We start from the raw sequence: 17,730 nt of genomic DNA, 5'->3' as shown, positions 1-17,730 counted from the left end.
CTATCCCACAAAAACCTCCAAGATTTAGACTTTGCGGAGGTGGTTGAAGTTGTACTGAGGTGATTCTGGATCAGGGAGACTGGGTGGAGAGTTTAAAGGGTTTGAATCGGTGTCTGGTCTCAAAAGTTGTGAGATTGAAATTTAAAAGCCATTTTGAAATCTAGTGCTAACTGGGCATTGCGTGAACATTGGCTTTAGAACATAAGAACATAAGAATTAGGGGCAGGTGTAGGCTATTCAGCCCCTCGAGCCTACTCCGCCATTCAATGAGATCACGACTGATCTTCTATCTCAACTCCACTTTCCTGCACTGTCCCCATATCCCTCGAATCCTTTAATATCCAAAATTCTGTCTTGAATATACTCAACGACTGAGCCCTCTGGGGTAGAGAATTCCAAAGATTCACCACCCTCTGAGTGCAGAAGTTTCTCCTCATCGCAGTCCTAAATGTCCTACTCCTGATTCTGAGACCATGACCCCTAGTTCTAGACTCCCCAGCCGGGGAGAACATCCTCCCTGCATCTACCCTGTCAAGCCCTGTAAGAATTTTGTATGTTTCAATGAAATCACCTCTCATTCTTCTAAACTCTGGAGAATATAGGCCGAGGCTACGCAAATCAGTGCAGTGGGACTTCTGAGATTGAGGTTGAAGAGACATTGAGGGTAGACATTCTGACTGGTGAAGCTCATGCACAGACGCTTAATGCACTCAGAATACATTCCTGCGCGTGCTAGTTATACACGGATGTTATCTCGCCTATTTAAAACTGGCTTAAAGATAATGCACGCAGGGATGGAGCCCAGGCACATTAAGCATTTGTTATAGAACCTCGTTGGCCGAAATACCTGCCTGGTTATTGCAACTGTGTGGGAGAACCCCAGACGGTGTCGCGTCAGAGGCCGACCTCAGTCAGTCGCAAGCGGACTGCTGTCACCAGCCCAAGTGTTTCGTACATCGCAAACCCACTGATATATACAGTTCGACCCACATCACTGCGATCCTCTGGTGTCCCCAGAAGCAAAGGAGCTTGAACCTGGATAAGATGGACCTCTGATGTAAACAGCCAGTTGGTTCTTGTGAGTTTTAGATGCATCAATGCCTTCCCTAAATCAAGAAATTTCATACCAGCCTGTTACTGGTATAAGAACATAAGAAATAGGAGCAGGAGTCGGCCATACGGCCCCTCGAGCCTGCTCCGCCATTTAATACGATCATGGCTGATCCGATCATGGACTCGGGTCCACTTCCCTGCCCGCTCCCCATAACCCCTTCTTCCCTTATCATTTAAGAAACTGTCTCTTTCTGACTTAAATTTATTCAATGACCCAGCTTCCACAGCTCTCTGAGGCAGCGAATTCCACAGATTTACAACCCTCAGAGAAGACATTTCTCCTCATCTCAGTTTTAAATGGGCAGCCCCTTATTCTAAGATTATGCCCTCTAGTTCTAGTCTATCCCTATCAGTGGAAACATCCTCTCTGCATCCACCTTGTCAAGCCCCCTCATAATCTTATACGTTTCGATAAGATCACCTCTCAGACAGTGCAGTTTCAACCCACTGCTCCTATCAGATTGAGAGGCCCGTGGAAAGGTGATGTGATTGACAAAGCAGGCAGGCATGTATTGAGCCTGGACCCGTGCCTATGCCATATGCGAGATTCCTTGAGGCCACAAGAGGAAATGAGCCTTTCCACTGGACCAGCACGATAGACAATTGCAGTGTGTTACCCGCCGCACTATATTGCACTGTGGATGGATACAAGTTCCGCTTTAGAGTTATCAGGCTGCAAATGAAGGGCAAAGACTTCCTGTCCGCTCTTTGTAAACACCAGTGTGCAGGACGTGGCTGTAATGTCACTCCAGGTCAGCTCTGCAACAGCCAACTTGTGAGGAATCCGCACTGCATCTGCAGATCCGATTCTCAGCAAACACACCACACTTCGTGAGATCCGGAGAGGAATGAATCCGAGAGAATCAAGGTCAAGGAACAAAAACAGAACCAAGGAAGCGAGCTTAGAAAAGGAAAGACAGCGAGACAATGACGGCAAATGACACAAAGGGACCAGGTGGATAAAATGTGGGCAGGGTGAAAATAAAGGAATTGTGAGAACATAAGAAATAGGAGCAGGAGTAGGCCATTCAGCCCCTCAAGCCTGCTCCGCCATTCAATAAGATCATGGCTGATTTTCTACCTCAACTCCACCTTCCCTCCCTGTAATGTATTTGCTTCATGGGTTCTTTGCTTAAGAATTCTCAGCAACACATTGCTATTAAGAACTAGTAATTACTTATTAGCAAAGATTTAACAATCACACTTCATATTACCAGTTCATCCACTAGGCTCATAACTGCATGCCTCATCGCGGATCCCCCAAACCCAATTGGCTGGGGTTTTATTGAGTCTTGTGAACTTTATGTGTCTAGCTAATCCACTCCCAACTCAACAGCTTCAAAAACCTGTGATCATGCTCACCGGTGCGTACATTACACTCCCTATTCCCATAATCCCTTGATTCCCATCGTGCCCAAAAATCTATCGATCTCAGCCTTGAATATACTCAACGACTGAGCACCCTCACAGCCCACTGGGGTAGAGAATTCCAAAGATTCACCGCCCTCTGAGTGAAGAAATTTCTCCTTATCTCAGTCCTAATTGTCCGACCCCTTATTCTGAAACTGTGACCCCTGTTTCTGGACTCCCCAGCCAGGAAAAAACATCCTCTCTGCATCCACCCTGTCAATCCCTGTAAGAATTTTATATGTTATATGTTTCAATGAATTGTGAGAATGATCAGTGAGGGAAAAAAAAGTTGTACAAAAACGAGAAGGAAAATTGACTGCAGGACTCTCGAGTTATAGGACTTGGGGGTTTTTCCTCCACGCTGCACTGTGTTTAGCAACTGTAATGTATTTGCTTCTTGGGTTCTTTGCTTAAGAATTCATAGCAACAAATTGCTTTAAGAACTAAAATAAAAACAGAAAATGCTGGAAATCTCAGCGGGCCAGGCAGCATCTATGGAGAGAGAAACAGAGTTAACGTTTCAGATCGAAGACCCTTCCTATTAAGAACTGGTTGGTTTATTAACAAAGGTTTAACAATCACAGTACACATTACCAGTTCATCCACCAGGCTCACAACCACCTGCCTCATCGTGGATTCCCCCAAACCCAACTGGCTGGGGTTTTATTGAGTCTTGTGAACATCACGTGACTGGCTAAACCACTCATGACTCAACAGCGCCACAAACCTGTGAGCATACTCACAGGGGCATACGTTACAGCAGCGAACACACCCGTGGTAACTTCCTGTCTGCACCATTTTAGTGCACTTGCTTATCTTAAGGGGCTGAATAATTTTGTTAAGATAGTGCAGGCGGGAGTCTAATGTGTCACATAGTGGGCTAAGAAAATGTAGAGGGAAAAATAAGTGTGTTCCCTGCAAACCGTAATCCTGAAATGTTTTTATTTTTGACCTGTCAGTACATCTGACAAAGAAATTAGTTTCTGTAAACCATGCTTTTAAAGGTCCAAACTTTCCAAAGGAACAGTATACAGCAGCAAGCATTAATAAAGCACCTTAGCAGACATCACTGGAAGAATCTACAAGGTGTTAAAAAAAAAGTATGGTGACACAGAGGGTCCTTTACAATGAAGGATCTGTAATTCAGAGGGATGTAAATCTCAGATGGTTCAGTGCAGGAAATGATCGCTCAAAGTTGGAAAGGGCAAGAGATTTAAAAAAAAATGGATATCACTGTAATAACCATGAGTTTAACGAGCTTGAATCATAACGATCTTCTGCACTTTCTCTGGTAGCATTTCCATTAAGGACGGGGTTAAGAACAGGTTAAATTCGTGGTTAGACATGACCAATAGCAGGAGGCTCTGATTCATTTAGGACCACTGTTAAAGTCACCCCTTTGTCCAGATTCGGAACCTTTCACTGAACTTTCTTGGCTATGACATCTGGAGACTTGCACAGGGCAAAGGGGGAATATAGTTAAAGTAGAACAACCAATGCGCGAATGATTGATGTATTGTGGCAGCAATGATGCTGCAGGCGTGCTCCGGACGCCTCTCATCATAGCAGCGACCATTTTAATATGCAACAGTGGAGCTTGATGTGCTGAATTCTAAAATGGAGTTAAGTACACCAGGCCCCTACAGTAACTACGACCGTTGGTAACACTTCGTTGCTGACAACTCTTGTTTTTCATGCATCCAGAAGCGGCATTAGGTAGGTGATCTTGGCTTTGGTATCTTAGGTTGAATTGCTTCAAATCGGTTCTGCTAAGGTGGAGCTAATCTTTGGGTTTTGTGAGCCTTGCGCAGGAGATGTGTCCCAGTCCACTTCTGTCCAGTCGCGGGGGCGGGGTGGGGGGGGGGAAAGAAAAATGGCCGCCCAATTTAATGTGACCCAACTTTGAATCGTGGGTAGTTGGACAAATGTTGGCGATGACCAAGTCTAGTACAGACAAATCTTCAACTGATTGTACATGGTCCTTTCTCTAGCCTGGGTGCTAAATCACTGGTGCCGTAGCTTTGAGGAGAAGGCACTGCTGCTCCAATCAGACTGGGCCTCGGTGCCCTTTGCAGCTGGGAATGGTACCTTTTTCCTCCAGCCTTGAATCACTCAATCGGCCTGAAAGGAAAAACAAACTAAGATAAAGTCTTTAGAAAAAACAATATTGTCTGTGCACCTCGAATAATTTTACAATAAAACCAGAAAAATTCCACAGGATATACAGCACAGAAACCGGCCATTCGGTCCAACCAGTCCATGCCATCGTTGATGCTCCACTCGAGCCTCCTCCTGTCTTTCCTCATCTAAATCTATCACCATAACCCTCTATTCCCTTCTCCCTCATATGCTTGTCTAACCTCCCTTTAAATGCATCGATACTATTCGCTTCAACCACTCCCTGTGGTAGCGAGTCCCACATTCTCACAACTCTCTGGGTAAAGAATTTTCTTCTGAATTCCCTATTGGATTTCTTGGTGACTATCTTATATTGATGGCCTCTAGTTATGCTCTTCCCCACAAGTGGAAACATTCTCTCCTTATCCACTCTATCAAAACCTTTCATAATTTTAAATACCTCTATTAGGTCACCTCTCAGCCTTCTTTTTTCAAGGGAAAAGAGACCCAGCCTGTTCATCCTTTCCTGATAGGTATACCCTCGCATTTCTGGTATCATCCTTGCAAATTATTGTTTCTTTTTTTTAATTGGCTCAGGAACCCAGATGCAAAAACATTGACTCTCTAACAATATGTCTCAGTAGTTTAAACTTTAGTCACTGCCTTGACCACACTTTTGAATTCAGGATTGCAAACATCTGGCCTATCCTGGTATGGAATTCTGCCAATGTAATCTGCTTTTAATTTATTTTTTAAATGTGATTGATAAAATTGCTTTAAAAATGACTAACAGTAAAAATTCCAGTTCAAAAAATCCATGGCTCACAACATCACCAGATAATTATGAATGAGAAAGGATAGTCAGCCCATCTTATCATAGAATCATAGAAATTGACAGCACGGAAGAAGGCCATTTCGGCCCATCGTGTCCACGCCGGCCGACAAAGAGCTATCCTGCCTAATCCTACTTTGTAGTTCTTGGTCCGTAGCCCTGTAGGTTACGGCTCTTTAAGTGCACATCCAGGTACTTTTTAAATGTGGTGAGGGTTTCTGCCTCTACCACCCTTTCAGGCAGTGAGTTCCAGACCCCCACCACCCTCTGGGTGAAGAAATTTCCCCTCAAATCTTCTCTAAACCGCCTACCAATTAATTTAAATCTATGCCCCCTGATCGTTGACCCCTCTGCTAAGGGAAATACGTCCTTCCTATCCACTCTATCTAGGCCCCTCATAATTTTATATACCTCAATAAGGTCTCCTCTCAGCCTCCTCTGTTCCAAAGAAAACAAACCCAGCCGATCCAATCTTTCCTCAACTAAAATTCTCCAGTCCAGGCAACATCCTCGTAAATCTCCTCTGTACCCTCGCTAGTGCAATCGCACCTTTCCTGTAATGTGGTGACCAAAACTGCACGCAGTACTCTAGCTGTGGCCTAACCAGTGTTTTATACAGTTCAAGCATAACCTCCCTGCCTTTATATTCTATGCCTCGGCTAATAAAGGCAAGTATTCCGTATGCCTTCTTAACCACCTTATCCATCTGGCCTGAATCCTCTATTCAGAATGAACCTCAAATCCCACCATTGCAGCAGCCAATTTTTCCTTAAATAATTCCAGGGATTCTACCTGGGAGTCCATTCCAAGTTTTTGTCACTCTTTGCGTGAAGAATTACCTCCTGGTAGCAGTCCTAAATTTAACTTTTAACGAAATTGACCTCGGTTTTTATCTGGTATTTTGCCTCTCCCAGGAGATCACATGGCTCCGGTTGGGGTGGAGTGTAGAATGTTTCAGTGTAAGGGGTGTCGCGGTTGTGTGGGGCGGACTGGTTGGGCTGGATGCTCTTTACCTTTCCGCCATTGTTTATTGTTCATAGGTTTATGTGTAACCTTAAGAGCAGCTGACCGAGGGCCGTGCGGCTCTTTGTCGGCCGGCACGGACACGATGGGCCAAAATGGCCGCCTCCTGCGCTGTAGATTTCTATGTTTCTAATTTGTCCTGTTCTCGTGATTTAACACAAAACTAATTTTGCAGAATAACCTTTTCCGTATCATTTATGATCTTACACCTCGAAGATCACCTCCTTTTGCAGGCTGAAAAGCCCATGTTCTTTCCTCATAACTCATACTTCTCAGACTAGGGATCATCCCCATGGTCTTTCTCCACAGTGTCTCCAATGGTTGAATGTCTCCCTTGTGTCCCAGTGACCCGAACTGGCCACTGTGCCCCAGGTGTGGTCCCACATGGATTCTACTCTTTTGGCTTCATTGTTTGCTCTTCTGCATGATTGATGTAATAACCATCGAGTCAAACACCCCTCGGTTTTCTCCTTGGCTGTTACAGCAACATTCGTAGAGTATGTGTTTTATCTATTTATCCCTCTTGCGTACAGTACATTACACTTTTCATGGAAGTAGACTCATAGAAGTTTACAGCATGGAAGGAGGCCCTTTCGGCCCATCGTGTCCGCTTTTCTGCATTCAGTCTCAACCTCCATTGTTCTGCCGACTCGTGCATTTTGTCCAATTCATACTGTAATTTCTGAGTTGCCTCCTCCTGTTCCGCTGCCTATTCACAATCTATATCAGTGATTTGGATGAGGGGACCAAGAGTAATATATCCAGGTTTGCTGATGATACAAAGCTAGGTGGGAATGTAAGTTGTGAGGAAGATACAGAGAGGCTTCAAGGAGACATAGACAGGTTAAAGTGAGTGGGCAAGAACATGGCAAATGGAATATAATGTGGGAAGGTGTGAAGTTTGGTAGGAAAAATAGAAAAGCAGAGTATATTTTAAACAGTGAGAGGATTGAGAAAATGTTGGAGTACAGAGGGACCAGGGTGTCTTTGTACACGAATCACAAAGTTAACATGTAGATACAGCAAGCAATTAAGAAAGCAAATGGTATGTTGGCCTTTATTACAAGAGGATTTGAGCATAAGAGTAAAGGGGGCTGAAATTCAGTCCCGCCGGAAAAGTGGTGTATTCAACGTTTTTTAAGAGTTTTTACCGCCGTTTTGGAAGAGGTTCCCCCCTTTCGCGAAATTCAGCTTTGTTGTTTTTTTGAATCGGCCAGGAAGTCGGTCATAAAGGGGGCGGAAGTGTGGCGATAAGTGCTGGTGAGGGGAGCAAGTGGAGGTGGGGCAGATTCTCCGCCGCTGTCGCGGAGTGATGGTGATGTCATTGTGCGTCTGTGTCACCACGTCTCTCGCCTCCGTTAAAGGGGAGGGAATCGGCCATCAGTCGCGATCGGACACTGGGCCACCAGGGGGGGGGCTTCGGCCGGGCCAGCCACCTGGCACCCAAGCGGCGTTGGGCCCTCGGCTTTAATGGCCGCCACACAGCCAGGGCTTACGGAGGGAATCAAAGGTGCACTGACGGAAAAAGCTGTCGGGGGGGCGGGTGTGGGGGGGGCACCGCTCAGCGGCAATAAGGTTTTTAATGGCTACATTTCGTGGGAGGTGGAGGGTCCCGGCGGTGCGTGCACTGATGACGCACTCACGGCCGCTCAGCAGCAGTGGGGTGGAAGTGGGAACCACCAGAAACTCCCCTCTGCTGAATTTAGCTTGTGGCGGCCATTCAACCAGAAATGGGCAGCCACTCGACTCCGTCACATGGCCGCCGCAAACAGGCGGTAACGGGCCTTATTCGTGAGCTGCACTTCGGCCCCAAGACGTCTTACTGCAATTATATAAGGCCCCAATGAGACCACACCTGGAGTACTGTGTACAGTTTTGGTCTCCTTACCTAAGAAGGATATACCTGCCATAGAGGGAGTGCAACGAAGGTTCACCAGACTGATTCCTGCGATGGGGGGGGGATTGTCCTATGAGGAGAGATTGAATAGACTAGGCCAGTATTCTCTAGAGTTTAGAAGAATGAGAGGTGATATATCATTGAAACGTACAAAATTCTTGCAGGGCTTGACAGGGTCGATGCAGGGAGGATGTTTCCCCCGGGCTGGGGAGTCTAGAAGCAGGGGTCACAGTCTCAGAATAAGGGGTCGGCCATTTAGGACTGAGATGAGGAGAAACTTCTTCACCCAGAGGGTGGTGAATCTTTGGAATTCTCTACCCCAGTGGGCTGTGGAGGCTCAGTCGTTGGGCCTATTCAAGACAGAGAGCGATAGATTTTTTGGACATTAAGGGAATCAAGGGATATGGGGATAGTGCAGGGAAAGTGGTATTGAGGTAAAAGATCAGCCATGGTCTTATTGAATAACGGAGCAGGCGCGAGGGGCTGAATGGCCTACTACTGCTCCTATTATGTTCTTATGCCCCTCCTAGTTTGATATCATCTGCAAATTTGACCAATTTGCATTGGGTTTCTGAGTCCAATTCACTGATAAGGATCAGTAATGGTCCCAGCGCTGATGCCTGGGACAGAAGCCGCTCAACGCTTCCCATCTCCTCTACCCTGACATAACGCCTCTAAAAGTGGAGTTGAGGTAGAAGATCAGCCATGATCTTATTGAAAGGTGAAACATCGGAACAGGAGTAGGCCATTTAGCCGCCCGAGCCTGTTCCGCTCAAGGGGCTGGATAGTGTACACCTGCTCCTATTTCTTATGACCCTATTTTGGACACTAAGGGAATCAAGGGTGTCATGTATCTTACATTATTATATATAACTGTATCCTAACATGCTCGACATGACTGTAATAAGATATGACCTGTAACCACCAGCAGACCTTACCATCAGGGGTGCACTTGCAAGAGACAGGTATATAAGGACAGGTCTCGGGCAAGTGCAGCATTCCAGAGCTGTGAAATAAAATGCAGGTCCAGAGTGACCTTGACTTCACTACATGCCTCGTGTGAATCTGTACTGAGAGGACAGGACTTTACAAAGGGATATGGAGAACGAGCGGGAAAGTGGAGTTGAGGTCGAAGATCAGCCATGATCTTATTGGATGGCAGAGCAGGCTCGAGGGGCCAAATGGCCTACTCCTGCTCCTAATTCTTATGTTGTTTCCTTTCCCTCAGACAATTTCGTATCCACACCCAGCTTTATTTAATTGAATTTAAATTCCCCAGCTGCCGTGGTGGGATTTGCACACTGGTGGGGTTTGTTGGTCCAGGCCTCTGGATTACTAGTCCAGTGACATTACCACTACGCTACTGTACCCTTGCACCCAGCACTGTGAGCCTTTCTCTTCAACCTGATATCTCAGTAACAATCTATATCAGAAAACGTTTTTGGGGGTCTGAGACTGGAGGCCTCTGTAGGCTGAGGGAGAAGGAGAGGAAAAAAGGAACCTTAATATCGTCCATTCGCTACACATTCCCCACACATTGGCTCTACCTTAACGTTTAGCCTTTAGACAATAGCAGAGCTCCAGGATGTTCTGGCTGTGAGTTAAGTGGACTTGACTTGGTTTGAAGTGAGGCCTAGTTTTGCTCATTTCCCCTTCTCTTTATTTGCAAGAGCCCGTTCGCCATTTTTTCTTTCACCTGCCTGACATCAGATGGGTATTCTGACTCACTCGCTCAGCACCGTTAACAGCCAGGACCCCCCCCTCAGTATTTCACAGTCTGCACTGTCCCCGACTCCCTAATTGTATTTTAGTCTATTGCTCCCAGACTCCCCGATCTGTAGCTTTTTTTTCTCTCTCTCGTCTTTTCCTGCAGGAATGTTTACAAGGATTATCGGCAGCTGGAGCTGGCTTGCGAGACCCAGGAGGAGGTGGATAGCTGGAAAGCTTCATTCCTTCGAGCTGGGGTCTATCCAGAGAGAGTCGGGGTATGTGTCCTCAAATATGTGTGTGTGTGTGTCTGTGTATATGAGCGTTTGTGCAATTTTTATATGTGTATATACTTGTGTGTGTGTGTGCGTGTGTGTTTATGATTACAAGGGAAAAGTCATAATAAATCTGATATTGGTGTGTCAATATGTCTTAAAAATCATTATTTTTAAGATTTTTATTTCTACAGGCCTGAAAGACTTTGGGCAGGGGAAATCAAGCTGTTTTCTTCTTCTTGCCTATCTCCGCTCCAGCCTGCTGCTGAAACCTTCATCCATGCCTTTGTTACCTCTACACCAACACTCCAACACACTTCTGGCTGGCCTCCCATATTCTACCCTACTAGAGGTGATCCAAAGCTCGGCAGCCCGTGTCCTAACTCGCGCCAAGTCCCACTCACCCATCGCCCCCTGTGCTCGCCGACCGACATTGGCTTCCGGTTAAGCAGCGCCTCGATTTCAAAATTCTCATCCTTGTTCATTGATCCCTCCGTGGCCTCGCCCCTCCCTATCTCCGTAATCTCCTCCAGCCCCACAGCCCCCCGAGATGTCTGCGCTCCTCTAATTCTGCCCTCTTGAACATCCCTGATTATAATCGCTCAACCATTGGTGGCCGTGCCTTCTGTTGCCTAGACACTATGCTTTGCAACTCCCTCCTTAAGCCTATCCGCCTCTCTCCCTCCCTCTCCTCCTTTAAGATGCTCCATAAAACCTACAGCTTTGACCCAGCTTTTGGTCATCTGCCGTAATTTCTTCTTATGTGGCTCGGTGTAAAATTTTTGTGTGTCTATAACACCGCTGTAAAGTGCCTTGGGACATTTTACGATGTTAAAGGCGCTATATAAATACAAGTTGTTGTTGGAAGCAGCAGTCTTTTTCTGTTAACAGAACATCCAAGGCATTGGGGATTGTGCCACCGACATTAACTAAAAGGGGGGAAAAGGAAAGTTCAGTTCCCCAATGCTCAGCGGAGTTCCCTATCTCGGTTGGGTGTGGGTGGCGTGGTGCATTTCAGTAACCAGCGGGTGGCACCGCAGAGCATCCCTGAGGCAAGACAATCGCCTTCGGACAGGCTCCCGTCCGGTGGGAGGGAAAATGGGGGCAGCGAGTCATCACTGGGCACTTGTGCATATGTTTCTATTGCTTCTTCTCCACCCCCATCTCCTATGTCTTTCTCTCTTCCCCTCGAGAAGGATTCTAGCTGCGGTATAATTCCGGTAGCTAACTCAAGCAGGTCCATTTTTCATCCGTGAGCACGGCCGATGTGTGTCGTCAGGTTATTTGACTTGTGGGGGCATCACCTCTGAGTCCAATCCGCCTAATGTCTGCGCACTCACAGCTTCCAGAAGGAACAGTGGATAGCAATCAGGAGCAGAAACCTTCAGCTTTTGCTTCACTTTCAGGGTGGAGGCGGTGTGGGTGGAGGGGGAATGGTACTGAGCTCTATTGTAGCAGCCTTCCTTGTCACTCTGACTTAACTCAGCACAGACCTGCGACCTTGCCGCACTGGACAATGTGTTTAGTTTCTGCGTCAAATTTTAACATGAAGGCTTCAGAGGAGGGTTGACGAGAAGCTCAGGAGCCAGTCACCTACTCTTCATCTTGGCTTTACGTAGTCCATTTACCCGGGAAAAGCAGAAGGGGACAAGTGAGGATAAACGTGGGGAATGTCATTTCACAAAACAAAAGGAGCAAAGCTCAGAATAATTCCTCTTTAGTTTACGTGTCAGCCGTGGCTCAGTGGGCAGCACCCTCGCCTCTGTAGTCCGAAGGTTGCTAGTTCACGTCCCACTCCAAAGACTTGAGCACATAAATCTAGGCCGACACTCCCAGTGCAGTGCTGAGGGAGTGCTGCACTGTCGGGAGGTGCTGTCTTTCGGATGAGACATTAAGCCGAGGCCCCGTCTGCTCTCTCAGGTGGATACAAAAGATCCAATGGCCACTACTTCGAAGAAGACCATGGGAGTTCACCTGGTATCTTGGCCAATATTTATCCCTCAACCGACATCGCTAAAAAAATATGATCTGGTCATTATCTCATTGCTGATGTGGGACTTTGCTGTACACAAATTGGCTACTGCGTTTCCCACATTACAACAGTGACTACACTCGAAAAAACTATTTAATTGGCTGTAAAGCACTTTGAGACGTCCTGAGCTTGTGAAAGGCACTTTATGACTGTAAATTATTTCTTCCCTTTAATAGATAGAGGCTTGCGGGAGGGAGCTTTAGCATTAAAGATTTTATGAGTTATTTTATTTTGATTTCGGAATAACTTTCTATTTGTTTATCGACTGGCAAGTCGTTTGTTGGTGGGTCGGAGCAAGCCTGTTGCAGCTCCTGACTTTATACTCTGTGAGAGCTCTGTCCAAAAGCTTCACACCTTGGGACCGCTATCAAAGTGTCTGGAGTGAAGGCAGGACCACGCTCAACAGGGAAATGATTTAGCGTTAGTCAGACATGCACACCCTCTGCCTCAGAATTTACGTGCAAATATTTGTAGCTCAGGACCTCCCCCACCCTGCCGCCCCCTCCTCCATCTCCCCCCCCCCCCCCCCCCCACCTGTGGCCCTCCCTTTTTCTAATGTTAAATTATGTTGTTGATTGAATCCTGGCAGCGGCCCTGTTGAACGTTTCAGCCTGGGTCTCTCTGCACAATAGGAAACTGTGTCATTCTTTCCATGAGGTTCAGTTTGCTTACATCTGGTAGACCACAGTCCTGTCCACATCACTGCTTCATTACAGCACAAAGCCAACCAGTAAACAACGATGAAAGGGGCCGATTTTTATGCTATGTTCATTTTTTTTCTAAAAGAAAGCAGAAAACACACTCGCACACACGACTTGCATTAAATAAGAACAGAAAATGCTGGAAACGCATTGCAGGTCTGTCAGCCTCTGAAAGAGAAAGACAGGGTGGGCCCGAGCTGGTCAGTACTGATATAAAGGTCCCACCCGAAATGTTAACTTTCTCTCTCGCTCAGTTTCTCTCTCTCCCTTTTCTCCTTCCCTTTTTCATTTTCTTTTTTCTCTTTCTTTCTTTTGCCCTTATCTCTTGCTCTGTCCTTCTCTTTTCTATCTTTTGTTATATCTCTGTTTCTCTTTACTCTCGTTTCCTTTCTCTTTCTCTGTCTATCACTTTTCTGTCTCTTTATCTTTCTCCATCTTTCTCTTTTCTATCTCTTTTCCTCTCACGCTCTTTTTGCTCTCTTTTACTTTCTCATTGTCTCTCCCTTCTTTCTCTTTACTCTCTCTCTCTTCCTTTCTCTTTCTCTCTCGATCACTTTGTTTCTCTTTCTCTCTCTATCTTTCTCCTTTTCTCCCTCTTTATCTCTCTCGGATTACGACAGATCCGCTCTTTGTGTTTCCATTTCACGATGTCAGTTAATGCCAAATTCGGGGTTGTGAGCATTAAAGCTGCAAGATTGTTGTGAAAACCCACTGAGAGAATCAAACAAGAACTTAAGAAATAGAAGCAGTAGGCCCCTCGAGCCAGCTCCGCCGTTCAATAAGATCATGGCTGACCTTCGACCTCAACTCCACTTTCCCAGCTCAAGGAGGGGAATAACTCACCTACTCAGTCTGACCTGCTCGTGACTAGTCCCACACTATACAGCTGACTCTTGATGCCCTCTGAAATGGTCCAGCACGCCACGAAGGACAGCTAGAGGTGAACAATAAATGTGGCTTTGCCAGCAGTCTCTAAATTCCAGGAATAAATAATCATAGTAACAGGGACAAAAACTAGGTTGAGTTTGTCCAAATTTATTTGACATAAAATCTCACCTCACAGCTGGTAGCGAGGGGGACAGTATTCCTCCCATTTTGCTGAACTCAATTTGAATCCAGCTCCCAGGATGTTCTCCTCACCCATTGTACCATCCCGGTGAACTGCAAAAGTTTATGTGTTAGATGGATTTGGAGAGTATGTTGCAGGCTTGTACACACTATCAAAACCATTTATTAGCTAGTAGATAAAATCGAGATGATATTTCTTCGAATGACTTTTCCAGATCCCAGACCCATAAGATGCTGTTGTCCAGCAGACAAGAGGCCTGACATTTATGCTGTTAACGCGTGTCCATAGCGTCCATTGTAGAGAACTTTGGATGCCCGATCTCTGTAACCTCCGTCAGCCCTACAATCCTCCAGGATCGCGGCGATCCTCCAATTCTGCCCTCTTGCGTATCCACCATTGTAATCACTCAACCATCGGTGGACGTGCCTTCAGCTGCCTGGGCCCGAAGCTCCAGAATTCCCTCCCTAAACTTCTCCGCCTCTCTTTCCTCCTTTTAAGAAGCTCCTTAAAACCTACCTCTCTGGTCACCTGTCCTACTATTTCCTTATATGGCTCGGTGTCAAACTTTGATTGATAACGCTCCCGTGAAGCACCTCGGTACGTCAAAGGCACTACATGAATACAAGTTGTCGAGTGCATAACCCAGTGACAAAAATCGCATGGATTACAATTGATAGGAACATCCATCATGCTAATGCTGCATGGGAGCTGAATAAGATCATGGGCCCTGCGTTGTATAGTGGGTCAGAACACTGCCCCTCCACCTGTGGGATTTGTGTTCAAATCCAATCCGGAATAATGAAAAGAAAGAAAGACTTGCATTTATATAGCACCTTTCACGACTACCTGAAGTCTCAAATGGCTTTACAGCTAATGAAGTACTTTTGGAGTGTAGTCACTGTTGTCATGTGGGAAACGCGGCAGCCAATTTGTGCACAAGCAAGCTCCCACAAACCAGAAAATGGCCAGGTAATCTGTTATTTTTGTTATGTTGATTGAGGGATAAATATTGACCAGGACACCAAGGATAACTGCCCTGCTCTTCTTCGAAATAGTGCCATGGAATCTTTTACGTCCACATAGAGAGAGAGCAGACAGGGCCTCGGTTTAAAGTCTCATTTAAAGACGGCACCTCCGACAGTTCACTGGGAGAGTCAGCCTAGATTTATGTGGTCAAGTCACTGCAGTGTGACTCAGAGGCGAGGGTGCTGCCCATGGAGCCACAGCTGACCTATGGGTTGAAAGTATTTCTCTGGGTCCAAGTGAAATGAGTTTGGCCCGTCTCAACCCAGTCCCTTCCGGTTTCAAATCCACAGCACAAGTCCTGAAATACAGCACTAACATTTGGCGCTCTCCCTCTGAGATGAAGTGAGGCCACGGGGTATAGCTGGCAATGGAAAATAGGACACGTCATGCTCGTGTAGTTGGTGGTGTGGGGGCGCAGGGGTTGATGGGGCACAATGGTGAGATAAGTGCAGAGGGAACGTCACTCTGAGTCTAACACTGTGCTGTACCTAAAGCCAAACGCTGGAGATCTGAAATGAAAAGAAACGCAAAATGCTGGAAATATTCAGCGGGTCAGGCAGCATCTGTGGAGAGAGCAACAGAGTTAACGTCTCAGAACTGGAACGTTAAGAGATGAACAGCTTTTGATGCGATCACAGAGCTAGAGTACCTGCCGTGTACCTGATCTGAGAATGCTTGGGAGACACAAAGTGGAAAATTGCCCAACCCCATCAACCCCTGAGCACATTGGGCACAAACATTCACTAAAACAAGTCGGCTCATCCTGAATCAGCTGACAGAATTCCTGTGGCGAGAACTGGCTGCTTTTGGATTCTCTGTTGTAACTATGACACAGAGTCCCATTTAAAGAGAGAATTCCCGATCGAACCACACTACAATTACCATAAACTTCAACATTATTCATTTTTTTCTGTCTGTCTCTGATTTTTTTTTTAAAGCTGCTGTCATTGCTGGAGGGCTGCTGGCTGTGGGATATCACTGAGCCAGATGGTGTGGGAGCGAGTGGGAGTATACTGGCATCAGCCCAAGGTGCGCTGGTGGCATTGTCACTTTAAGTCACTCCAGCTCCCTCGCTCCACTCCCCCGATGATATCATCAGTGAAACGTATTTGCTTCATGGGTTCTTTGCTTAAGAATTCGTAGCAACACATTGCTATTGAGAACTAGTTGGTTTATTAGCAAAAGGCTTAACAATCACACTACACATTACCAGTTCATCCACTAGGCTCACAACTGCATACCTCGTCGTGGATGACCGAGACCCAACTGACTGGGGTTTTATTGAGTCTTGTGTATAATCACATGACCGGCAGAGCCACCCACAATGCAACTCTGTTGAGTTAGTTGACCTCAAACCAAAAGAACAGTTGAGGCAGGGAAGGGAAAATTCACCCAGAGTTCTTCCTCCTGATCATTCGCCATTGGCTCCTGTTGAAAAGGGCAGCCATGTCGACATCACATAGAATTACATAGGACAGACAGCACAGAAACAGGCCATTCGGCCCAACCAATCCATGCCGGCGTTTATGCTCCACTCAAAGCCTCCTCCCGTCTTTCCTCATCTAATTCTATCAGCATAACCCTCTATTCCCTTCTCCCTCATATGCTTGTCTAGCCTACCTTTAAATGCAGCGATACTATTCGCTTCAACCACTTCCTGTGGCAGCGAGTTCCACATTCTCACCACTCTCTGGGTAAAGAAGTTTCTTCAGAATTCCTTATTGGGTTTCTTGGTGACTATTTTATATTGATGGCCTCTAGTTATGCTCTTCCCCACAAGTGGAAACATTCTCTGTATCCACTCTTATCAAAACCTTTCATCATTTTAAAGACCTCTATTAGGGCATCCTTCAGCCTTTCATTTTCAGGAGAAAAGAGACGCAGCCTGTTCATCATTTCCTGATATGTATACCCTCGCATTTCTGGTATCATCCTTGTAAATCTGTTTTTGCATCCTCTCCGGTGCCCCGATATCCTTTTGAGAATATGGCGACCAGAATTGTACGCAGTAATGGAGAGGGGAGGGCGGGATCACGTTCAGAGATGATGCCCTCCATGATCAAATAGCCTCACGTGGGAAAAATTGCGGAATGGGCAACATCAGGAAAAGAGGAGAGTCAGCTGAAGGAACAAAGGCCCAGAAATTCGTGTCGGCCGGCGACGCAAACTGGGCGATATCGGACCATCCATCCGTATACGCAGCGTCTGACATTCAATGCCACTCACTGTAATAGAAGGAAATATCGGTCACTGCGTATAATGGCCGGACGGTCCGATGCTGCCCGTTTTAAGAACATAAGAAATAGGAGCAGGAGTCGGCCATTCAGCCCCTCGAGCCTGCTCCTCCATTCAATAAGATCATGGCTGATCTTCCATCTTAACTCCCCTCTTCGTGGCTCCAGGATGATCAGGGCTGGGAACTCAACATTCAGGGGTATTCAACATTCAGGAAGGATAGAATAAAAGGAAAAGGAGGTGGGGTAGCATTGCTGGTTAAAGAGGAGATTAATGCAATAGTTAGGAAAGA

The 17,730-nt window shown here is 46.3% G+C and overlaps 1 protein-coding gene across 1 annotated transcript in view; it reads left to right on the top strand.

Moving 5' to 3' along the window:
• The window catches only part of LOC139232873 (dynamin-1), a 267,371-nt gene that overhangs the window by 158,152 nt on the left and 91,489 nt on the right, over positions 1-17,730 (top strand). Inside the window, exon 15 of the mRNA XM_070863364.1 lies at positions 10,267-10,378. Within this exon, the coding sequence (XP_070719465.1) occupies positions 10,267-10,378 (112 nt within the window). The remainder of the gene's footprint in view (positions 1-10,266; positions 10,379-17,730) is intronic.

Source organism: Pristiophorus japonicus, chromosome 20, assembly GCF_044704955.1.
Source record: "Pristiophorus japonicus isolate sPriJap1 chromosome 20, sPriJap1.hap1, whole genome shotgun sequence".
NCBI classification, from domain to species: Eukaryota; Metazoa; Chordata; class Chondrichthyes; family Pristiophoridae; genus Pristiophorus; species Pristiophorus japonicus.
The sequence above is the reverse complement of the archived record's forward strand: the minus strand, read 5'-3'. Positions and strand labels throughout refer to the sequence as shown.